General features: G+C 37.6%; 1 protein-coding gene across 2 annotated transcripts in view; it reads left to right on the top strand.

Annotated features, from left to right (window-relative positions):
• The window catches only part of LOC124711889 (NADPH oxidase 4-like), a 196,820-nt gene that overhangs the window by 144,063 nt on the left and 26,080 nt on the right, over positions 1-26,677 (top strand). For both annotated transcript variants that reach the window (XM_047242132.1, XM_047242133.1), the window contains exons 9-12: positions 5,913-5,979; positions 9,353-9,412; positions 17,482-17,569; positions 23,029-23,148. In XM_047242132.1, coding sequence (XP_047098088.1) covers positions 5,913-5,979; positions 9,353-9,412; positions 17,482-17,569; positions 23,029-23,148 — 335 coding nt within the window. The remainder of the gene's footprint in view (positions 1-5,912; positions 5,980-9,352; positions 9,413-17,481; positions 17,570-23,028; positions 23,149-26,677) is intronic.

The following is a 26,677-nucleotide window of genomic DNA, read 5'->3' as shown; positions in this document are numbered from 1 at the left end:
TCTGCGTGGGTTGATAAAAAGGGAGAGTGGTTTCCTTCTGTAGATAGCATAACAGCCACAATATCCTCCTCTAGTTACTCATGTTCACAAAAATAAATCATGAGTCATAATAAGAAGTAGATGGATAAGATGTATTCAGCAGTGAGGTGTTGTGGGAAAGCATATGAATCCAGAAATGAAAGGCTTTAGCTATACCAGTGTCAACATGAATAGGATATGCCTAGGTAAATACAACTGTTACATGAATTCAGCATCCCAAAAGGTAATTTAAATGTACAAGGAACATAGTAAATACTCATTCATAAGGGAGACTAGGAATAAGTTGATAAGGTAATACTTGCATAGTTTTTTTCCCATGCCATGTATGAAGGTTTAAGTAAACATTCTCAAATGGGTACACCAGTGAATTGGTGCAAGGTACATCAGAAGTAAATCTCACAATCTGTTCCTTAATGGAGATAAACATATGTTAGGGAATAAAATCCCAAAATAAAATATTCATTAAAAATATATTTTTCAAGTATGACAACTAATATGTATGGGATAAACTGAAATGTGGTTCGAAACTTTACAGATGTCTTACTTAGGCTCCAATAAACATGTGTAACTTATGCAAGCATTTGGCACATATGTATGTACAAACAATTTTGTTTTCATGATATTCTGTTAAACACCCGTATCTGCCAATTCTTGGGGGCTATAATTTCCTTCAGTATGTGGATCAGGCAGGGCAGCACCAGGGAGATGGGGTACGTTTCATTCTACAATAACCACTTCTATACTGACAATATCCAAACATTTCTATGATTAATAAAATAGCAATTGTAAATGAGGTAAATTGGTTTGAGTATTTTATTGTGATACTGCAACTCTGAAATATAGGTAATTGTCATTTCCAAAACATTTGCTCCTTCTCTTTGCATGGTAACAGTTTCAAAGAAGTAATTAATTCAGCATTAGTAGAATTAGGCACTTCTGGCAAAAGGTCATGAAGTTCTAAATTGAATGTGAAAGTGGGTAGATATAACAAGAATGACTGCAAACTGCTATTTAAAGAGCATCCCAAATGGGTAGAGTACTGGAAGCTAGATTGTTTGGCAGTCATAATTCCATGTGTAGATCAATTCCTAAATACAAGCTGAGGTTAACACTATGAAATGATCTATCTCAGTCCTCAACTGACTACAGTAATAACTCTAAAGAACTAATCAATTGCATACTTTGTCAAAGAAAGGTATGAGGAAGACTGGAAAATACACGATAAATAGTACAGCATTCCAAGTGTTATCCAGGAAGATCATTCTTCAAGAGATACCACAGAAGGAAATGATTATGATTCTGTAGACACTTCACTGTGAGAGGATTATAGAAAGTGGCTATGAATAATCTCTTGTGTGTGTTGTAACCATACTGATATATTTTTGGTATTTTAATTTCATTTGCTAGTTACCTATTGTTTTCCACTTGTTATATTGATTTCACTTTAGTTAATCAAAGATTCTTGTTTTATAATGAACATGTGTATTTTGCTATGTATATCATGTGTGTTGTACAAAAGAAATCTTCAAAATATTGCATTAGTTTTAACATGCAATGAGTATAAGTATTTTTAATATTTTATAAAAAATAATGCACAGGAACTACAATGTCTAACCATAGCTACAACTAAATGATCATTAGAGAAAAAAATCTGATTTTTCAATAATAACTGACATAATACATCAATAGCCATTTAACTTTGGCAGCTTTTTGCTCAGTTCGATACAGCAAGCACTTGTACCACTTCTGCTCTCAGCCCCTCAATTTATAATAATGGATGTAATATTTCATCACATCTTGGCTTAAGTTGTAAGCTGGTTAACATGAGTAACATCTGTCACAGTGAAGCTGTAACTCATTGCATGTGTGCAGCTAGCTCTCATAAGGTTCTGTATGGGCACTGTATGTGGTTACACTACCTTGTAAACTTCAGTATTTACAACAGACTTGCTGAAAGAGGATGAACAAATGATGTAATTGCACTTATGTTTGCACCACTGTCTCTTTCCATTTCATGTGTAACACTCTGATTCCCAGATACAAATGTCATGACATTTCAATTTACTGAATAGGGGAAGGTGGAGTAAAGTGGCCAATGTAAGTGAAATTGACTTTTCATGAAATCATGGCTATCAACAGAACCTTGTGGCATATACATCTTGAGTCTATGTACTGTAAGGTATCACACTGAATCTTTGTAACTAAGGTAAAAATATATTTTATAGGATATATAAACATTTTTCTGAATGCATACATTGTGGCCATTTTTTTCTAACTAATGTCATAATTTGGCCAGTCCTATGCCACCATTCCCAAATAGATTGTTTAGTTTTAAAAAATGGGTAGAGTGATAGTTTTTATTTCATCAATTGATTTTTATTAGGAGAACAATATACAGATGAGAAAGAAATGTGTTGAAATAGACTGTTGGCACAAAAAGGTCAACAAATGAGAAGTATTAATTATTCCTAATCATGATAATAGAGAAATTGATGACTAATTATGGGTATTATTTCAGTCTAATGCATTCAGAGTTTATCCACTCGAAAATAACATTGAGTCATATATAAAATTTGCACATGAAGTCGTGATCAGCCTCATCACATACAGAGCACAGTTCATGAGCCCAATGTTTACAGCTCCAATATCTTATTCATCCTTCATTTTCTTTAGATCCAAAAGATGCTTCCTTGCAATACAAGTAGTCTGTGTCACTGTCCACATAAGTGGAATTTTCTTCTCTTGGAGCTTTTGGTTCCAGTTTTAGCTTCTTACCTGTATTTTCTGTTAGCTTACATTGTAGAATATTGACCTATTTGTTTGTTTTTCTTTGAAATTCCTTTTTTCATTAAAAGCTCTTCATCTTTCTTTCCTTTATCTTCAGCCAACACATAAGGGCTTGAAGCAATCATGCCAGTCTTTCCTTTTTGATTCCTACTTTGTCTTTGATTCACACTTTGTTTATGAGGCAAAGGTTTTACATCCTTTGGGAATATGTGGAACCCACCTGTTGGATACTCAGAGGGACTTTCTTCAGTGGTTGGATACTGAGGGGAACCTTCTCTTGGAGAAAGTTATCACCTGTAATCTGAAGGCAGCCTGTATTTAAAGACAGCTCATAAGTTGATGCTGGAAATGAACCAATAGAGCTATTTGAAGAAGACACAGCAGCTTGGCATCCAGAGGGACTAGCACTTCCTGAAGACTCAGCAGTTTCACAATGAGAAAAACCAATATTTGAGCAAGGCACAATATTATTGTCCCTATTGAAAGGAACATCAGTAACCTTAGCTGCAGTATAGCCTCCATCTGTAACCACATTAGGGTCTAGAGGAAAAATCCCACACTTTTTCTAAAGCCATTGGCTGCTGTCATTGGAATGGCTGCACAAAGAAACGCTTCACCCAAGAGTGCACTTATTTGAAAGTGTGTAATAGTTGTTCCTGGATTACTGTGAAGGAATTTTCCACAAGCTTGTGTGTAGAAGATTTTAAAAGGAGACATAAATGCCACATCCAAATGTTGGAACTTGTCACTACAGTTTGGGGGCAAGCACAAAACAGTTGTATAATTTTTTGTAGCCTTATCAGTGAAACCTGTGTTCCAAGTAAGGATAGAGTAACCATCTAAGATTATAAGAACCGGAGCTTGAGGAGTTAGTTTTGCATGTTTCAAACCAGTCCAAAAATCTTCCACTGTGCTTCCACCTGCTAGCGTAGCTTGCAAATTGGGTTCCTGGTGGAGCCTCATTTTTAAGTTCAACCTTCATTCTTCACCTGGTGAGGATCACAAAAGGGGAATAAAATTTCCTCCTGCAGATGTGCACACTACAAAATGCGACAGCAAACCTGAAGTAGCGGCTTTGGCTTGTATTCCTTTGATTGCAAATACGTTGCTGTTCTTGGACTGAACTGTTGAACACTGGTTTCATCTACATTTTAAATACGATGAGCAGAATCAAATTGTTTATCTTGCAGTGTTTTAAGGATATCAAGAACCTTGTCTACATTCACCTTGTTAAATGCTTGTGCTTTACCCATAGAGGTAGAGTCTGGCTTTGTATGACTTATATTAGGGTACCTTGCTCTAAAGCATGCCATCCAGTCTTTGCCTGATTTTCAGACTCTTTGTTGAAACGATGTGGTATTTCGTTATGCCCTGCCAACTGGAATGCTACTCGCCGCAGGTCATTCACTATAATTACATAAAATCACTTTTCCATTTCAAAAATGTAATTAAGGATATCTTGCTCATGTTCTCCTCTGATCACAGCCCTTAATCCGCCCAGAACCATTTTACTGCCAACTGCATCTCTATTTTTCCCTAGAAGTCATCATTTTAGCATATTATGTGGAATATTGGATTGCTTTGCTGCTGCTGAGAAAGGTGGGTTATCATTCTTTACTGCTTTGATTGTCTTATGCATGGCAACAGGGTCTCATGTTTGTTGCTCTGTTTTCTGGATGTACTTTTTGGTATCTTGATGTTCTTGCAAACCCTTGGAGAAGAGCAGTATAACGGATATTAGTTTTGTACATAAATGATTTATAATGTTTTAATTTCAGTTGTTATACTGTGAATAAAATATGGAGTTAGCTATTTCTCATTGGAAAAAATAGATTGAAAATGAACCGCTGAGAATAGTGGCCATCCATCATGAAACGTGGCCACCTCTGCCACTATTTCCGAGATGTAGCATCACCGATTTACGCGATCGGACGTCATGTCTGTATCAGTGGTTCATCTGTGAAACAGTGCAACTGGAGGAAATGACAGTGACTTATATTTGTAAGCCAAAAAACATTGCATGAACCATGATATCGCATGAAAGTGAAGCAACTAAAGTAATATGGGTGACTTACATCAAATGATCGAAAAACCTAAATGTTTTCACAGAAAGGTAATGGAGCAAGTTTCCTTTGTCAACATCACTGACAACACTAATGGTATTGATTACACTTAGTTTGGCCACTGCTGAAAATATAAAATAAGCAGTGGACACTTTTCCCAACCTGGCCACTTTGCCCTTCTTTCCCCTATATGAAAAATTGACTCATTGGAGAAACAACCCTTTTTCCAAAAAAGTCATTGTTTCCATCAATCTTGGCTGGCATATCCACTGCAAACTATTTGCACTGTGATTTGTTGATTGCCTTAGTACCTGAAGCAGCTGCATCTTGTAGGCATAAAGACATGAAGCAGCTGCATCTTGTAGGCATAAAGACATGAATTCTTATGCAGGATTTCATGCACTGTTGATTGTGGCATTTCCAACTCTCTGGTTCCCATAGACATGGATTTTGTCAGACTCCTCACAAATGCCTGCTGCAACTTTTTCACATTGGTGTCTTAAATAGATGAGGGACCAACCCTCTGTTCACGGGAACACTACCTGTTTCCATAAATAACATATGCCAAATCTGAGTAGTTAGTTGGGATGATGGTTCCTTTCCACATTATGTTCAAAAGTTTCATTACACTTGGGTATCAGATGGGCTACATGCTGAGCTTCCTGCAACATCCATATTTTTTTGTCATATCTTCAGCACCTAGAAAATAAAATTAAAATTCTTCTGAGTTATCTTGCCACTTGAATCAGTTGTCATTTTTAGTATAGTTTTAACATTATTAAAGTGTAAAGTTGTAAAGATAATTGCTGGACATTCTGCATTTTGCTATATCACTGGAAATTACTTTTGCATCAGTTCTGTTAACACTTTATAAAAATAAAGTTGACACATTCTGTCAAATGCTTTACATTTCTGCTGTGAAAATAACTGACAGTAAGTATGTTGAAGAAATATATTTTCTTATCTACAGGCATCTGTTGTGTTCCAGCAAGTTAGTACTGACTAGTATCTTTATTTTTTCAGTATATTCTACTTCAGTGTCCTGTGATATCTTCATTCGAGTGGCATCCATTCTCCATCACATCTGTAAGTAGGTATATAACACAACATATCAACAATTTTCTTAATCACTGAAGTAAGAAACAAGTGGTGCATAAAAAATTAAAAGTAGTTTTATTCTTTGAGTATCAAGTGTATATCAACTCAAGAACTTGCACAGAGAGACTAGCAGAAGGTATACAGATCGATGATATTAATGAAAAGTAGGGCCTATTCTATGAAATATTTAACCATGGTGTTAATCGGGCATGTCCAATAGAGAAAAGGAAACTGGATCACACAAAGAAACCTTAAAATTTCTCCAGAAATCCATCAACTAAAAGACAATATGAAATACTTATATATTTTGTTCTGAATTGCAGTCGTTCCTAACAAAGAGCAAAAACAGCAGAAAAACATATAGGGAATCCCTGAAGAGTCTAAGAACATACCATTATAAGTAAATTGATTAATGTTATCAAAACAGCCTGGCTTTTTTTAAATGAAGAACGTGAACATAGAGAGAATCCATGCTGCAGCAATATAGCACTAGAAGACAATGGAATATTGTTGAATGAACCAAAGACAGTACATGAGATCTTCATAAAACATTGTAGTAAGGCATCCAGAGAAGAAATTGATGGATCAACAATACAAATAAACTCATTTAAAATGAGTAATTCATTTTCCCTAAGGAGTGTAACAGAATATGAGGTCATGAAAATAATCTCTAAACTCAAAATAAAAACATCTGGTAGCTTGGGTGACCTATCATCTATGTTATGGAAAGAGTGCAAAAAATGAATTCATGAAACCAATAACACATTTAATAAATGGTTCAGTTGGCCAGGGGACCTTTCCTGAACTTTTAAAAATTACTGAGATCCAACCAGTGTATAAAAGGGTGCAACCACTGACATAAATAAGTGCAGACCAATCTCATTGATGTCAACACTTGGCAAGCCACTAGAAAGAGTAATTCTAGATTAAATGGAATCTGTCTTCTATAAGAGCACTCTATTGAACAACTCACAGTATGGCTTCCAAAAACAAAGTTATTGAGACTTTTCTAGATTTATCTAAAGCATTTGATTCTGTGAATCAAGCAATACTATTATCCAAGTTAGAAACTATGGTATAAGAGCATTAGCACTGAAATTCTTTAAGTTCTTATCTCCAAGATAGAAGATAGTGCACTAAACTAAGTTAACACAATGAAAGTAAGATCCAAACAGTAAAATCAAAAGAATTCTCAGGGAAGTATACTTGGGCCATTCTTGTTTCTTGTACATATTAATGACACAACACAGTCACAAAACTCAAAACTAGTGAGCGTACTGAGCAGCTACCATTCCAAAGCAATAAAGAAAACTTTGAAATGATCACAGAATACCTAACTATGAATAAACCTACACTGAATAAGGACAGGACCATAGTAATAAAGTTCTTGTTAAATTATGATAATATATGTTTATTTGTTAGCCATTCAGCATGTTTACCATGCAGTTGGCTTCATCAAAATACATTTTACATATTTATAAAAATGTAGTTGTTGCTAATTTTTACAGTATACATTATGCATATATATACATACATCTTTTTAGTAGTTGGTAATTTTTACATTTTACGCACATTATCATTTTATATATACACATAAATACATAAACTTCCTACTTATCATAAGATTTCAGTAATATCCATTATATAGTTTACATTCAAGACTTAATTTACAGTTTTACACATTTAGTTAATGATAGTTTCAATATTTCATTGTTTATACATTCCTTCCAAATTACTTCCAAGACATTCTTCAATTGAGTAGTATGTTTTATTTTTAAACCGAGAGTCCAATACCTCCTTAAATTTAGAGAGGGTGAGGGTTTTGACTGATTGTGGGAGTTTATTACAAAACTTTAGACTGAGGTGTTTGTGACTGTTGTATGTTAGTGACAGCCTGGAACACAGTATACCAAGCATGCAGTTGTTTCTAGTGCTGTGCAAATGTAAATTAATTCTCTGTGTAAATTTTTGTATATTTCTTTTATGTATATTAAGCAGGTACACATGTAGAGACTTAGGAGGGTCATTATGTTTAATAGACTGAAGTGCTCCTTACAGGTTTCACTTTTTTTTTTTTTTTTTTTCATTTGAATACAAAGTTCGTGCCTGTTCAATTACCCCATAACAGAACCCCATATTGTAGCTGTGACAGAAATAATGCATAGTAGCAAATCATCAATAAACTTTTACTGACAGAATATCTTAGTTTATACAGCAGGAATATCATATGTGCTAGTTTGCCTGTCAGATAGCTTATATGGTCATCCCATGAGAACCTATGGTCTGTTTTTAGTCCCAATGGTTTGACACTGTGATCCTCGTCTTTCTGTACCTTCAGATTGAATTAAATTTCCTGTGCTGGTAACAGTTGTTAATTGAAAGATGTTTATACTCACTTAAAGAATTCTGAGCTGCAATACAGATAATCCTACTTTTATATACTGTGGTATATTAGTGGTAGTAAATATTTATATATAATAGAGGGAAACATTCCACGTGGGAAAAATATATCTACAAAGAAAGATGATGAAACTTACCAAACAAAAGCGCTGGCAGGTCGATAGACACACAAACAAACACAAACATACACACAAAATTCTAGCTTTCGCAACCAATGGTTGCCTCGTCAGGAAAGAGGGAAGGAGAAGGAAAGACAAAAGGATATGGGTTTTAAGGGAGAGGGTAAGGAGTCATTCCAATCCCGGGAGCGGAAAGACTTACCTTAGGGGGAAAAAAGGACAGGTATACACTCGCACACACACACATATCCATCCACACATACACAGACACAAGCAGACATTTGTAAAGGCAAAGAGTTTCTTTGCCTTTACAAATGTCTGCTTGTGTCTGTGTATGTGTGGATGGATATGTGTGTGTGTGCGAGTGTATACCTGTCCTTTTTTCCCCCTAAGGTAAGTCTTTCCGCTCCCGGGATTGGAATGACTCCTTACCCTCTCCCTTAAAACCCATATCCTTTTGTCTTTCCTTCTCCTTCCCTCTTTCCTGACGAGGCAACCATTGGTTGCGAAAGCTAGAATTTTGTGTGTATGTTTGTGTTTGTTTGTGTGTCTATCGACCTGCCAGCGCTTTTGTTTGGTAAGTTTCATCATCTTTCTTTGTAGATAAATATTTATATAAGAATATATAATGTGCTACTTGATGCTGTATTAATTATATGGATGGCATGACATCGTTGTTGTAACTGCACAAAAAATGATGTCCAAGACTGTAAAGCTAATATGGACAAATAAAGATTATTGTTATTGTTATTATTATGGGGTGATATTTGTACTCTGTTATATAATGTCTTAATTTTACTGTTTCCTGTCTTACATTGTACCTATAGTTTTGTATTTCCTTTTCAGGTAATTTACATGGCTGTTCCAGTTTCAGTATTCTCATACAGGCTAAAGGAGATTGGACAGGTACATTGAACAAGTTAATAATATGATGGAAAATCCAGTATGGAATATTTTTAATAATGTGATTATGATTTTGCTTTTCCAAAGTCTATTTTTTAAAATATTTAGCTTGAAAGATTACAACTTTACTTTATTCAACTACTTTTCTTTAATATTATGTATGAAGTTTTACTATAGAGAATAGGGAATCAATGTTCTCATTAGGCAGGCCGTTATGGAAGATATACCCATGTATGATAACAAATATCAACTGTAAAAGTTGTTTATTATGTTAACAACACATAATTAAATTTAAGGTACCCTAACTTTTGTAGTTAGATTTCTACTTATTTATAATATAGAGGGGAAAAAATTGCAAACTGGCTTTTGGAACGGGGAAATCTTTTTGTCTGTAGAGAGGAAAATGTTGAAGGAAAAGATACAGCCAAGGTTTAAGAATATCATAAAAATCACCCAGGACCCAATGTCAAGGAAAACTTAGTGAACAGGCGGGATGAGAGGGAAACATAGATTGTTGGCACCAGACAAGATTTGAAAACATAATAATTTAGACGTGGCAGGAACAACAATAAACAAGACGCAAAAAATAGAGATAATTCATAAACAAGTTAAAATGAAGGCAAAACTAAAACATAAAATATAGTAGTAATGGAAACATAAATAACTCAAAGGAAGACCTTAGGAAGAGGAAGAAGAACAGCATAAGAATAATTGCCATAAATTGTGGTCAGCTGGGTGGGTGCTCTGCAGCAGCATGCTTTGTGTTGCAGTATGTACATTCTGTATGTGTCCATTCATCCTATTGACATGTTGATTGTTTTACTTATATGCATTCAGTCTCAGAAACAATATCTGAAATTGTGTCTGCTGCTATGGAATATATATATATTTTTGTGTGTCTGTCGACCTGCCAGCACTTTCATTTGGTAAGTCACTACATCTTTACTTACCGAACGAAAGCGCTGGCAGGTCGATAGACACACAAACAAACACATACATACACACAAAATTCAAGCTTTCACAACAAACTGTTGCCTCATCAGGAAAGAGGGAAGGAGAGGGAAAGACGAAAGGAAGTGGGTTTTAAGGGAGAGGGTAAGGAGTCATTCCAATCCCGGGAGCGGAAAGACTTACCTTAGGGGGAAAAAAGGACGGGTATACACTCGCACACACACACATATCCATCCACACATATACAGACACAAGCAGACATATTTAAAGACAAAGAGTTTGGGCAGAGATGTCAGTCAAGGCGGAAGTGCAGAGGCAAAGATGATGTTGAATGACAGGTGAGGTATGAGTGGCGGCAACTTGAAATTAGCGGAGATTGAGGCCTGGTGGGTAAGGGGAAGAGAGGATATATTGAAGAGCAAGTTCCCATCTCCGGAGGGAGAGCCACATGTGAAAGCACCCACGTGATTTACCAACTGACCTGCCTACACTGTGATGCATTCTATGTGGGAATGATCAGCAACAAACTGCCCATTCGCATGAATGGACACAGGCAGACAGTGTTTGTTGGTAATGAGGATCACCCTGTGGCCAGCACATCTTGGCACAGTGTTACACCGTCTGGGTTATCTGGATACTTCCCACCAACACCATCCTATCCGAACTCCGGAGATGGGTACTTGCTCTTCAGTATATCCTCTCTTCCCGTTACCCACCAGGCCTCAGTCTCTGCTAATTTCAAGTTGCCGCCACTCATACCTCACCTGTCATTCAACATCATCTTTGCCTCTGCACTTCCACCTCGACTGACATCTCTGCCCAAACTCTTTGTCTTTAAATATGTCTGTTTGTGTCTGTATATGTGTGGATGGATATGTGTGTGTGTGCGAGTGTATACCCGTCCTTTTTTCCCCCTAAGGTAAGTCTTTCCACTCCCGGGATTGGAATGACTCCTTACCCTCTCCCTTAAAACCCACTTCCTTTCGTCTTTCCGTCTCCTTCCCTCTTTCCTGATGAGGCAACAGTTTGTTGTGAAAGCTTGAATTTTGTGTGTATGTATGTGTCTGTTTGTGTTTCTATCGACCTGCCAGCGCTTTCGTTCGATAAGTCACCTCATCTTTGTTTTTATATATAATTTTTCCCATGTGGAATGTTTCCCTATATATATATATACATTGTGTGTGGGCTTTTGAGCCATTTGAGGAATAATAGCCAGGTCAGATGAGTTGAACAAACTCAAACTATCAACCTATTATCATGTACAGCCAACAGCCTACATAAAATTTTAAATGGATTTCACATTAATTTAGTTAACTATAAAACTTTGTGGTCTTTATATCAGATACAAGACATATAAGCACTGAGATTGTGAGTACTTACATTAGAAATTTACTTGTTCCACAGACTACTAGTGATGGGCACAAAACAACAGTAAAAAGTTCTGAAATATAAATTTCAGAAACAATAAAGATGAAAGCATTGACCTCAAACAGAAAAGTACACAAATATGGAATAATGCAACTCCAAACACTTATATTTCATAAAGAGCACATTGTTTCTTATGTGAAGGAGGTTATATTTTACAAAAATATGTCTCACTTGTTCCCCTTTTTCTTCTGTGAACATCAACTAACTTTATGTGCTGTGAACAAGCTTTTCCCACTATAGCTGTTCAACCCTTCTGCTCCATTTGCTTTGTTAGCAGTTACCATTAATGAACTATAGCAACAACAAAACTTCAATATCATGAAAAGAATAGTTGGTATTCACAATACAGCAGAGATGCTAAGTTGCAGATAGACACAACAACAACAACAAGACTGTCAGAAAGTGAGCTTTTGGCCAACAAGGATTTTGTTGGAACACACGACTGCAGTCTCTGGCTGCTAAGACCACAGAAACCAGAGACTCAGACCATGTGTGTGATTCCAGCCATCTGTGTGTGTGTGTTGGGGGGGGGGCTGAAAGTTCAGTTTCTGACAGTCATTTTGTTGTCCCTATCTGTGATTCTGTATCTCCACTGCATGGTGAGTAGCAACTATCCTTTTCATAATACTGTTATGTTCCATCCCAGATTTTCCATTGTTTAACAACAAAACTTCTTGAGTTATACAACTACTATGCATAAAGACCAAGAACACATGAGATCATCACTGAAGCAGATATCAAAATCAAACCCATATATTCCAAGAGTAGAAAGTAGGCCTGCATCATTTTGGTTGAAACTTGATCACATTAAGTAATATGATATACAGAATGTTATGTCCAGCTTTTTAACTTACATAACATTAGAAAAAATTGGTTTTACTGTCATTTCCAGTACTTTTAGCACAAAAATCAGCTGTGCTTACCTATCTTCATAATTTGTTTCCTCATTAATGCACCAGTATATGCTTTGCCCAACACAGCTCCACTTACTTTATCATTAAATATTTCTACATCTACATCTATGTGGTTACTCTGCAATTCACACTTAAGTGCCTGGCAGAGGGTTCATCAAAACATTTTCATACTACTTCTCTACCATTCCACCCTCGAATGGCGCGTGGGAAAAAAGGAACATCTAAATCTTTCCGTTCAAGCTCTGACTTCTCTTATTGTATTATAATGATCATTTCTCCCTACGTAGATGGGTGTCAACAAAATATTTTCACATTCAGAAGAGAAAGTTGGTGATTGAAATTTCATAAGAAAACCACCTTTGTTTCAGTGATTGCCACCCCATCTCACGTATCATGTCAGTGACACTCTCACCCCTATTGCACGATAACACGAAACAGGCTGCCCATCTTTGCACTTTTTCGATGTCCCCCGTCAATCCTACCTGGTAAGGACCCCACACCGCACAGCAATATTCCAGCAGAGGGTGGAAAAGAGTGATGTAGGCTGTCTCTTTAATGGGTTTGTCACATCTTCTAAGTGTTCTGCCAATGAAGCACCGTCTTTGTTTCGCCTTCCCCACAATATTATCTATGTAGTCTTTCCAATTTAAGTTGCTTGTAATTGTAATTCATAGGTATTTAGTCGAATTGACAGCCCCTAGATTTGTGCGATTTATCATATACCCAAAATTTATCAGATTTCTTTTAGTACCCATGTGGATGACTCACACTTTTCTTTGTTTAGTGCCAATTGCCACTTTTCGCACCATACAGAAATTCTCTCTGGATCATTTTGTAATTGGAATTGATCATCTGATGATTTTACTAGACGGTAAATTACACCATCATCTGCAAAAAATCTAAGGGGGCTGCTCAGATTATCACCTAGATCATTTATGTAAATCAGGAACAGCAGAGGGCCTATGACACTACCTTGCAGAATGCCAGATATCACTTCTGTTCTTCTCGATGATTTACCGTCCGTCATTTTCTAAAAATGAATTAATTTTTATTGGATTTTTAAAGCTGTAACACTTCACTGCTCAGTAAGGAAATTATAGTTTAACTTCTTTTGCAGTACTGCTTTAGACATGTGTATCATTTTGCAACATATGTTGAAGTCCACTACAAACAAAAATGAGGAAAGACACTCACCTTCAGCTGGCTGGTGCACGCACTTAGAAACCCAGAACTGCAAAGATGTTATTAACTTTTACGCTACCACAGTTTTTCCATATTTTAAGAACACTCTCTCATACATACAACCTCACAGAACCCCTAATGCGCCCACCTTCATAGCTGACTGGCACACGATGCATAGAATCTATAGCTGTTTAATGCATAATGCACAGAACTGTAGTTGATTGATATGTGGTTGCTTTTCCTGAATTTTGATTATTGTTTTCATCCTGAGATCATTCCTATTGTGACTTATCATAAAATTCATCATATCATAGGTCCTGTGGGTGATGTGAGAATATTTCATCACTTTGTGTGTTCCTATGTGTGTATGAACTATGTGTGTATGGGTAACGGTCATGTTATTTCTAAATGGTTTATTCAAAGTACATTCATCATTTACAAGGCTTCATTAGCACCATTGTACATCTACATAGGAAAATGTTTAACACTGGTAATATTTTTCTTATATTGCCATTGACATTTTAATGCACTGATAGGCAGGAAAATGTGTGTCTGATAACATAAAACTGAAATTAAATACAGTGAATGAGACTTAATCTCTAATATTACTTCTATTGAACAGCCACCCTGTGCCGAATTTGAAGCAAATACACTCCTGGAAATGGAAAAAAGAACACATTGACACCGGTGTGTCAGACCCACCATACTTGTTCCGGACACTGCGAGAGGGCTGTACAAGCAATGATCACACGCACGGCACAGCGGACACACCAGGAACCGCGCTGTTGGCCGTCGAATGGTGCTAGCTGCGCAGCATTTGTGCACCGCCGCCATCAGTGTCAGCCAGTTTGCCGTGGCATACGGAGCTCCATCGCAGTCTTTAACACTGGTAGCATGCCGTGACAGCGTGGACGTGAACCGTATGTGCAGTTGACGGACTTTGAGCGAGGGCGTATAGTGGGCATGCGGGAGGCCGGGTGGACGTACCGCCGAATTGCTCAACACATGGGGCGTGAGGTCTCCACAGTACATCGATGTTGTCGCCAGCGGTCGGCGGAAGGTGCAAGTGCCCGTCGACCTGGGACCGGACCGCAGCGACGCACGGATGCACGCCAAGACCGTAGGATCCTACGCAGTGCCGTAGGGGACCGCACCGCCACTTCCCAGCAAATTATGGACACTGTTGCTCCTGGGGTATTGGCGAGGACCATTCGCAACCGTCTCCATGAAGCTGGGCTACGGTCCCGCACACCGTTAGGCCGTCTTCCGCTCACGCCCCAACATCGTGCAGCCCGCCTCCAGTGGTGTCGCGACAGGCGTGAATGGAGGGACGAATGGAGACGTGTCGTCTTCAGCGATGAGAGTCGCTTCTGCCTTGGTGCCAATGATGGTCGTATGCGTGTTTGGCGCCGTGCAGGTGAGCGCCACAATCAGGACTGCATACGACCGAGGCACACAGGGCCAACACCCGGCATCATGGTGTGGGGAGCGATCTCCTACACTGGCCGTACACCACTGGTGATCGTCGAGGGGACACTGAATAGTGCACGGTACATCCAAACCGTCATCGAACCCATCGTTCTACCATTCCTAGACCGGCAAGGGAACTTTCTGTTCCAACAGGACAATGCACGTCCACATGTATCCCGTAGAGATGGGCAAAACTGTTCTTTTCAGAGATCGGATCAGAACTGTTCACTCCCTGAAATGAATTAGCTCTTTTTCATGACTCACCACTCATTCACAACAGAAAATAAATGGAAGGCACATTGCCCTTTAAACTTGGTTTATTCCAGTACTATACCTGTATTTTGATCTTATTTGATCCTATTTTGAAGTAACACAGATAATGAGTAAGAATTTTGTATTGTTTATTGAAATTTCCACGATATGACAAAGTTTTTGATTATTGATTTATTTTGCACTATCGTGGTTTTTTGGGTGATCGGAAAATGTTGTAACTTGAGATTTACATTAACAATATATTTGGCTATAATGTATTAAAACTTCATTAACCTCGTACAAATACATCGCAAGCCATATATTTTTAAAGTGAACATTTCCTTCCAAAGACGCGTAAAATCGCAAAATCCGTACTACAATAAGAAAAAAATATATAAATTTGACTGTAAGACCAAAGTGCTGCATATAGCCTTCCGCAGAATAAAACAAGGAAAAATTGGTGTATCACTTTTGCTATACGTTTATCGGTTCGCTCGTAATTAAAGTGTAAATTCGAGTGACCATAATAAAGAATCCTATAGTAAGAGGAGCCATCAGGAACCTAATCTGATCAGTTTAAACAAATAAAAATAAAATAAATACAAATGATGTATACATAACATAATTATGTAATATACATAACGGTATTACTACGAAGAACAATATCCAGTAGAGACTAACTCCGATGCAGAGGCGCTGAGTCAAGCAGGTCGAGCCGCGAGCTGTATTACCTCGCGAGCTAAGACCCCAGAGACCAGAGTGACACCTGAGTTGCTTTGCTCAACGCTATGGCAGAGTCGAGAACGGTGGGGTGAGCGTTGAGCGGGCGAGTTCCGAGGGTGGGGGGAGCGGTGAACGGCCACCACTCACCCGCTCGGAGACAAATGGTCCGTTCTCTTGCGAGCAGGTTGTTGCAAGTAGTTCTTATGTTCTCTGCTAGGAGGCTCTCTGTCCTGTTGTTCGCATCAACTGCCCAGAGGGCAGGACGTGCGACTGAAATGATCGCTGACGGAGTTCAGGTACGCCAGACACTGCACGCGGCAGAGGAAGCACAGAGATGGCACAGGATGTGTGAAACACAAAATCCAATGGGGCACTGCACAATGCAGGCATCCAAGGCAGAAGCAGGGTAGAGGCCGGCGCTGGCTGTGTTGTGTGGCGTGCAGTGTGCTCTGACCAGCAGAGGCCCTACTAGTATGCCCCGACTCTCTCTCTCTCTCTCTCTCTCTCTCTCTCTCTCTCTCTCTCTCTCTCTCTGCTGTGGGAAACGTTTGGAGCTACCGTTCTTTTTTTCTGAATCACTGATTGTTCACTCCTTTGAAAGATTCAACTCTATGAACTAGTTCAGGAGCGGATCCCCCATCTCTAGTATCCCGTGCCACCCAACGTGCTCTAGAAGGTGTAAGTCAACTACCCTGGCCAGCAAGATCTCCGGATCTGTCCCCCATTGAGCATGTTTGGGACTGGATGAAGCATCGTCTCACGCGGTCTGCACGTCCAGCACGAATGCTGGTCCAACTGAGGCGCCAGGTGGAAATGGCATGGCAAGCCGTTCCACAGGACTACATCCAGCATCTCTACGATCGTCTCCATGGGAGAATAGCAGCCTGCATTGCTGCGAAAGGTGGATATACACTGTACTAGTGCCGGCATTGTGCATGCTCTGTTGCCTGCGTCTATGTGCCTGTGGTTCTGTCAGTGTGATCATGTGATGTATCTGACCCCAGGAATGTGTCAATAAAGTTTCCCCTTCCTGGGACAATGAATTCACGGTGTTCTTATTTCAATTTCCAGGAGTGTATATATAGCTTGAGTAATGCTGCTTACAAAAAAATGATAAAATAGAATACTGATTCATAGCAATGATCTTCCTAGGTGAACTCTGTGGCCGTGTTTTGGTGCCTTTCTCGCACTGCCAGCAAACAACTGAGCTCTGCAGATGGCCATCTCCAGAACCAGTGAGGTAAGCAAAATAACAGCAAAGACTATACTATGTATAGATTTTTATAACACATAGCAACAGACAAAAAAAAACCACAGGGAATGCAGTATATGAAACAGAGTTCCTGCAAAAAAAAGTTTTATTATCACAAGTCGATAATCAAGTATATTGCACAAACCTCTTCACAGACCTAGGGATTCTCACATTAATGTATCAATACATTTACCCATAATGTTATTCATGCTTAATAAAGAGAGTGAATTCAGAAGGAATTGTTAAATTCACAAGTGCAATCCTAGAAGAAAAATAATTTCATGTAGATTAAGGAACCCATGGCTAGGATTCAGAAAGGAGTTTTATTTATTTATTTATATTTTTTTTTTTTTTTTTTTTTTTTTTTTTTTTTTTTTTTTTTTTTTTTTTTTTTGGGACCCCTGCCTAGATTTCAGAGAGGAATTTTATGTTTGGTACGAGAATATATAACTGGTTGCTTGTAGACAGCATATAGAGAAATGGAAATCTATAGATATTTGAAAACAAAGTAAGGGAGTGCACTTTTATAGAATAAATACTTTTTTGACCTTAGCTGTACCGAGTGATTAATGTAAAATATGCAAACAGTCTCAACTGCATGTCAACAACATGAGGGTGAGGGTTTGAGGATGGAGGCGGCGGAACTGAGTTGTTTAACGTATCTACATACTGGTTTCATTTCACTCTGGAAGTGGAAAAGTGGCTGCTCCTTCAGCAGGGTCCAAGCAGACACCTAAGAGAGAGGTTTGGGAACCTCAATGTTAGTGGTGTTGTGGGACCCCTTAGGGAAATAGAATACAGGCTGGAAAGAAGTCCATTGTATCCTCAGTATTTTTGCCATGGGTCCACATTTGAGATGGGGAGGAGGTCCTGCTTGCGACTGTTGAGGATGCAAGGTGTGGTCACCTTCAAGTTGTGACTCATGTCACCACCAGTGACACCTATTGCTTGGGCTCTAAGGCCATCCTCCATTCATATGTGCAGCTGTGGAGACTGCAGGCCTAATTCACAGTGCAAGCACGGCCTACAATTTCCAGTATCATACCCAATATTGATTGTGTACTGTTGGTTTGGAGCTGAGTGGAGGGTCTCAGGCAGAGACTCCACTAATTCTGTGGTGGCCTTGGCTGCAGATTTCTGGACCTCTGTTATGGGACTGGGAATTGTAAGACTCCCCTTGATAAGTCAGGGGTGCACTGCACAGAGGAAGCATCTACTCAGGTAGTAGAGTACTTGTGGAGTAACAAGGGTTTTTTTAGGCTAGACAGTAGTTTGGGGTCCTTTGATGAATGCTCACCAATCAAACCACAGAAAGCGAAATCAGATAATGTACAAAGTAAAGACATTTTGAATTGCAAAATTTTAACAGTAAATTCCCAAAACATTTGTAAAAAAGTTCCTGAATTTGCAACCCTTCAGGAAAGCTGTCTTGCTCAGATTATGCTGGGAACTAAGATCTGGGTAAAACCAGAAGTAGAAAGCTCTGAAATATTTAATGAGGCATGGAATATATATCGAAAAGACAGGATGGATGCCATATGAGAGGGAGTGTTCATTGCAATCAACAAAAATATTGTTTATAGAGGTTGAAAATTACTCTGACTGTGACATTATCTGGATGCAACCAACTGGCCTGGATGAACTCCAGTTAATCATTGGATATTTTTACTGGCCACCTGACTCCACTGTGATGGTTGTAGAATTGTTAAAATAAAATCCACACTCACTAGCGTGAAAGTCCCCTAAGCATGCCGTATCAGTTGGAGGCAACTTTGTGCTATCAAGTATAGACTGTGACATCTATGGATTCACTGCAGGTGGTACAGACAGACAGTCCTGTGAAGTGGTTCAGAATACATTTTCTAAAAACTATCTTGATCAGCTAGTTTGACAACCACTGCAATGGAAATATTCGAGACCTTGTAACTACAAACAGGCCTGACCTTATAGACAGTGTCAGAGTGGAGACAGGGATTAATGATTCTGATGTAACAACTGTTATAAAGTTCACAAATTCATCAACAAGGATAGAAGAGCTTTTTTGCTAGAAAGAGCAGGTGAGCAGTTGTTAGACAGTAACTGGACATCATTTAGTGACAGTACAGTGGGCACAGAGGAATTATGTGATGAGTTTAAACAAATTGTAACGTGGGAGAGTTATGTGCTGAGTCGGTGGATTAAGGATAGAAAAGATCCATCATGGTTTAATAATAAAATCCTTCAAATGCTAAGGAAACAGATATTGTAGCATTCTTGATTTGGAAAAGAACACGGATTTGTTGAAACGCAGAAGATGGTGGAAATTCATATGTCTGTAACAAGATTGATGCATGGAGCATACAGCAACTCCTACAGTAATGCTGTAGTGAAATATCTTCAGAAGAACCCAAGAAAATTCTAGTTCCATGTAAAATCACTAAGTGGATTGAAGGCTTCTATGCAGTCATAGACCAGTCTGATGTGACAGTAGAAGACAGTGAAAGGAAAGCCAAATTTTTAAATTTCACATGAAAAAAATCATTCACACAGGAGGACTGTACAGACGTACCATCATTTGAATGTTGAACTGACTCCGGTGTGGAGAAAATAGAAATAGACATCCTTGGTGTTGAGAAGCAACTGAAATAGTTGAAATCAAATAAGTCTTAAGGTTTTACAGAGTATAATCTTTGGCATTGATCCCATACTTGTCTTGCATTTATCGTGCATCTCTCACCCAGTCCATAGTCCCAAGCAACTCGAAAAAAAGTGCGGGTGACTCCTGTATATAAGAAGGATAAAAGAACAGTCCAGCAAAATTACAGACCAATACCCTTAACATTGGTTTGCTGCAGAATTATTGAGCATATTTGGATGGTATGAGATTTTCCATGATTATTTTCAGTGGACTGACTGGAAACTCCCACACAGTAGTAGTCTATAAATGAACAAGAATGATGAATTTCACATTATTGGAAAGTTGAATAATATCAGTGTTACTTTAGATTGTGTCCTCTTGTTTCCCTATTTGTCTGAGTTATTCCTTTTGTGCTTCATGCAGCACTAAGTGTAGTCGAGCTGTGTCCACAAGTAAGCAAAGAGACTTCCATATTGTATGCTGCTTCGAGGGATACTGGTGACCCAAATGTCTGATGAGCAGTAATCTCAAGTACATTAATGTTTTCTGTAATGGCATTAGTTGGGTCTTTTAAATGTTAGACTCATTACAAGTCAGTTACTGTATGTCAAGAGAAGATTAAATCTATATTTAACTTCAAGTTGTTGGACTACTCCTTTAATGGAGTTCCTAACTAATAACTAACTAGGTAGTATCTTTCAGGAGTCTGTCAACTTTCACTGAACACAGAAGTGTTTGACAACTGTGGATGCTTACAATATTCTTTGTTCGAGTACAATAAATGGACTTGAAGCAGAATAGCTTTTGTTGACAAATCAGCATGAATTTAGAAAGCATCGCCCATGCAAAGCTCGGCTTATCCTTTACTCACTCGATATCCTTAGAACCATGGGTGACAGGCAACAGGCAGGTTTTATATTCCTAGACTTCCAAGACTTTGCAAGTGGGCCAATGACATCTTAAACAATACAACCCAGTATGTTATCCTGGACAGTGAGTGTACATCAGAGACAATAGAATTGCTCCAGAGAAGTATGTTAGGACCCCTGTTGTTCTCTACATACACAAAGTATGAAGAGCATCATTTATGTAAGTGAAGACCAGGAGTGTGCCAAGCATTACAACTTATTGGTCACCATATTCAGCTTTATTTCTGTGATACAATTTGTTAATGCTTCCATTGTTTGTAATTGTTTAAATATGACTCCAGCTATACAAGGAAAAGTCTTTAATGCTGTAACATTTTAGTTTCCCTTTCCAACACTGTTATTGCTACAGCTTATACTACCTTGTCATATCTGAAGTCAATAATATGAACTCATTCATAAGGAGTCACAGCATTCACTCAGTAAAGACTGCCAGCAAATACAATGTACAGTTGAGTAACTCTTTCTTAATTATTGTACAGAAAGATGTGCAATATTATGCAAGTTCAGTTTTAATAGGTTTTCAGTGGGAATGAAATACATGAGCCATAAACTTTAGCTTTTCAAAAATGAGTTGGAATATTTCTTATATCCCATTGCTTTAATTCTGTGCCATAGTTCCTCACAGCAATTACAACCTTTTACAATAATGTAATATACTTTGGCCAAGAGGACCTCAAAGGTAAAACACAAATTGTTGCTATAACATAAAATTAATGTATTTAATCACATCAAAGGAAATTCTATCAAGAAAAGCAACAAATCAGGAGACAGTGGAAAGTTCAGAATGGAATAGCAACAGTGTTATGGAAAGAATAGATTGTTATTCACCATATAGAGATGTTGAGTCGCAGATAGATGTAACGAAAAAACAACTATACATTTAAGCTTTTGGCCAAAAGGCCTTCTTCCAAAGTAGAAAAAGACGCACTCAGTCACAGAAGCCAACTCATACATACAAAAGAGACAGTGGTCACGTGGTGTGAGTTGAGTTTTTTTTTTTTTTTTTTTTTTTTTTTTTTTTTTTTTTTTTTTTTTTTTTTTTTTTTTTTTTTTTGGTATGTGAGTGTGTGTGTGTGTGTGTGTGTGTGTGTGTGTGTGTGTTTTCTACTTTGGAAAAAGGCCTCTTGTCCAAAAGTTTCAATGTATAACAGTCTTTTTGTTATACCTGTCTGTACTCTTATCAATGCACTCTGTGTGTTCTGTTAGGCAAATACAAAACTGTACGACATCCTCTCCATTTTCTAGCTAATTCATCTGGAGTTACACTTCTGGAGCTTTTGACAGCTATCACCACCATAAACTTTAGGAGTTATAACAACTTTGTGATGGGAATGTCGAGGTGTCATACATATATGAATGAAGCAGCTGTTTCCATAATCTTCCATGGGTGGATGGAATTTATGCATGCATGGAAGGCTAGTCAAGAAATATATGGCAGATTCAACTCGATCAGGATGGGAAGGAGTGATCATTTTTTGTTAGTTCTCTGAAGGAAGGCTTTGCCCAAAAGCTCATCTAATTATTATCAATTTCTATGCGACACACACACACACACACACACACACACACACACACACACACACACACTCACACACAAAAAAAAAAATCTCAACTCACACCACGTGACCACTGTCTCTTTTGTATGTATGAGTTGGCTTCTGTGACTGAGTGTGTTTTTTTCTACTTTGGAAGAAGGCCTTTTGGCCAAAAGCTTAAATGTATAGTTGTTGCATAATACTTTTTCTATTTGGTGAATTGTGGTCTATCCTGAAATATGTACTGATTGATCTTTATGTATCTTTATGGGACAGGGTAAAAATAAATGTCTCTGACGTAGCTTCAATGCACTGCAAATCACAATTCCCTCAAAACCGTTTCAAAATTCTTTTTCTGTTGAACAGGTTTCTGGTAGATGGACCATTTAGCAGTTCATTGCAAAGCATTCTTCACACACCAGTTGCCATCTGTATTGCAGGAGGTTCTGGAGTGACCCCATTTGCAAGCATTTTTCAATATCTATTGTAAGTTTATTGTTATTACACATTTCACACATTATACAATATGAGCATTTCATAAACACTGTAAAATTTCATTACCGTATAAGCCGTGCTTACAATTGTTTTAACTCTTTATAAAATTATATCTGCAACTCTGTTACATAATTTAGTATAGTCTGTTCTTTTCTTCTTCTTCTTCTTCTTCTTCTTATTATTATTATTATTATTATTGTTATTATTATTTCTTTCTTTTCTCAGACATTATGTCTGGTCAAAAATGGAAAGTGACCTTGATCAAGCGTGACTTCCTTTTAACTGTATGGTATATGTTATATTGCATTTAGGAACTTTCAGGTAATTGAACATGTATCAATAATTACGGATTTCTGTAGTTGTATATATAAGTTTGCATGTAGCTGTATTGCATTCATGTACTGGTGGATATTGTGTGGTATGACTCCTGTAGTTGATAATATAATTGGTATAATGTCAACTTTATCCTGATGCCACATGTCCTTGACTTTGTTAGCCAGTTGGATGTATTTTTCAATTTTTTCTCCTGTTTTCTTTTGTATATTTGTTGTATTGGGTATGGATATTTCGATTAGTTGTGTTAATTTCTTCTTTTTATTGGTGAGTATGATGTCAGGTTTGTTATGTGGTGTTGTTTTATCTGTTATAATGGTTCTGTTCCAGTATAATTTGTATTCATCATTCTCCAGTACATTTTGTGGTGCATACTTGTATGTGGGAATGTGTTGTTTTATAAGTTTATGTTGTAAGGCAAGCTGTTGATGTATTATTTTTGCTACATTGTCATGTCTTCTGGGGTATTCTGTATTTGCTAGTATTGTACATCCACTTGTGATGTGATCTACTGTTTCTATTTGTTGTTTGCAAAGTCTGCATTTATCTGTTGTGGCATTGGGATCTTTAATAATATGCTTGCTGTAATATCTGGTGTTTATTGTTTGATCCTGTATTGCAATCATGAATCCTTCAGTCTCACTGTATATATTGCCTTTTCTTAGCCATGTGTTGGATGCGTCTTGATCGATGTGTGGCTGTGTTAGATGATACGGGTGCTTGCCATGTAGTGTTTTCTTTTTCCAATTTACTTTCTTCGTATCTGTTGATGTTATGTGATCTAAAGGGTTGTAGAAGTGGTTATGAAATTGCAGTGGTGTAGCCGATGTATTTATATCAGTGATTGCTTTGTGTATTTTGCTAGTTTCTGCTCGTTCTAGAAAGAATTTTCTTAAATTGTCTACCTGTCCATAATGTAGGTTCTTTATGTTGATAAATCCCCTTCCTCCTTCCTTTCTGCTTAATGTGAATCTTTCAGTTGCTGAATGTATGTGATGTATTCTATATTTGTGGCATTGTGATCATGTAAGTGTATTGAGTGCTTCTAGGTCTGTGTTACTCCATTTCACTACTCCAAATGAATAGGTCAATATTGGTATAGCATAAGTATTTATAGCTTTTGTCTTGTTTCTTGCTGTCAATTCTGTTTTCAGTATTTTTGTTAGTCTTTGTCTATATTTTTCTGTTAGTTCTTCTTTAATATTTGTATTATCTATTCCTATTTTTTGTCTGTATCCTAGATATTTATAGGCATCTGTTTTTTCCATCGCTTCTATGCAGTCGCTGTGGTTATCCAATATGTAATCTTCTTGTTTAGTGTGTTTTCCCTTGACTATGCTATTTTTCTTACATTTGTCTGTTCCAAAAGCCATATTTATATCATTGCTGAATACTTCTGTTATCTTTAGTAATTGGTTGAGTTGCTGACTTGTTGCTGCCAGTAGTTTTAGATCATCCATGTATAGCAGATGTGTGATTTTGTGTGGGTATGTTCCAGTAATATTGTATGCATAATTTGTATTATTTAGCATGTTGGATAGTGGGTTCAGAGCAAGGCAGAACCAGAAAGGACTTAATGAGTCTCATTGGTATATTCCATGCTTAATCTTCTATTGGCTGTGATGTGAAATTATTTGAATTTGTTTGGATATTAAGTGTGGTTTTTCAATTTTTCATTACTATGTTTAGGTACTGTATAAATTGAGGATCTACTTTGTATATTTCCAATATTTGTAGTAACCATGAGTGGGGTACACTATCAAAAGCTTTTTGGTAATCAATGTATGCATAGTGTAGTGATCTTTGTTTAGTTTTAGATTGATATGTCACCCCTGCATCTATTATCAGTTGCTCTTTACATCCTCGTGTTCCTTTGCAACAGCCTTTTTGTTCTTCATTTATAATTTTGTTCTGTGTTGTATGTGTCATTAATTTCTGTGTAATGACTGAAGTTAATATTTTGTATATTGTTGGTATTATTATTATTATTATTATTATTATTATTATTATTATTATTATTATTGTCACATTGTAAGCACAGTCACATCCAAATCTGAAAGCAGGGTTGTCATTATGAAGTGCAACATTTAGCACCGAAAGCACATTTATCACAGACACCATTGTACAGATGTAACAGAACTGCCTTGTGAATGGAGAGTGCTGCTATTTATACAGACATTGAATAGTCCAGAATTTTTGAACATAAGAAACTTTGAAAACCTTCTAGAAATTATAAAGTGAAATAACAAATATTTGTTGGTGATTGGATTTAAATGGGACCTGCAGCATGCCAGCCAGTGATGCAAACCAATACTCTACAGTGCATGCAGCACAGCTTGTGGTATTATTCCCTCTCCTGGAGAAACAGTGACCTGCCATTTCATAAGTTATCACTGGGGCAACTACAGCATTCTAGATCTATGTCTTGTCAGTGCTCCTCCGCATGGCAGAACTGGAGGATCCTTATGTTTGGAACATGTTGTCACATCCTGTTCAATATGATAAGCATCCAAGTTAACTCACTCCTGAAAAGCTTTGTGATCATTGAGTGGGCTTTCAGGACCATAATCCTAGATTCAGCATGTGATCTCCATCGGTTGATGACTATACAATACAGTGAAAATTAGCATTTTGATAACTCCCATTGTCTCACATTTAATACAGGTGTAAAAATCCATACCAAGTCTCCTGGGCTATGCTCACTCTTGATTGTTTTCCTCGGTGTCCAGGGGCTATATAGAAATAAGGTGTCTTGTTTCTTTGACCCTAATGATGAAGTATTTCACATAGCCATGCTGAGTATTGTCCAGATGAAATCAGAACAGTATATCCATTGTTATTTCAGCCTCATCATCATGAAGCAGCAAGAATGATGTAAATGGCTTTGCACTGTTGTATGTGAACATCACAATGGGCAATATTGTCTCCCAACCTCTCTGTTCAACACCAACATACATCAAGAGTGTATCTGGCAACGTCTTGTTAAAGCAATCTGTGAGGCTGTTGATCTGTGAGTGATGGGCAGTTGTCATCCCATGGGTGATACACAATTTGCAATTAACTCTGATACTAGTCTTGACTGAAAACCTTTTCCATGATCAGATATCATCACATGATCACATGGCATATTCTCCACTTCAAAATGATGTCTTTTAGAAGAAATATAGCAATATGCATAACTTTGTCA

Source organism: Schistocerca piceifrons, chromosome 8 (assembly GCF_021461385.2).
Source record: "Schistocerca piceifrons isolate TAMUIC-IGC-003096 chromosome 8, iqSchPice1.1, whole genome shotgun sequence".
In the NCBI taxonomy this organism is placed as follows: Eukaryota; Metazoa; Arthropoda; class Insecta; order Orthoptera; family Acrididae; genus Schistocerca; species Schistocerca piceifrons.
The sequence above is the reverse complement of the archived record's forward strand: the minus strand, read 5'-3'. Positions and strand labels throughout refer to the sequence as shown.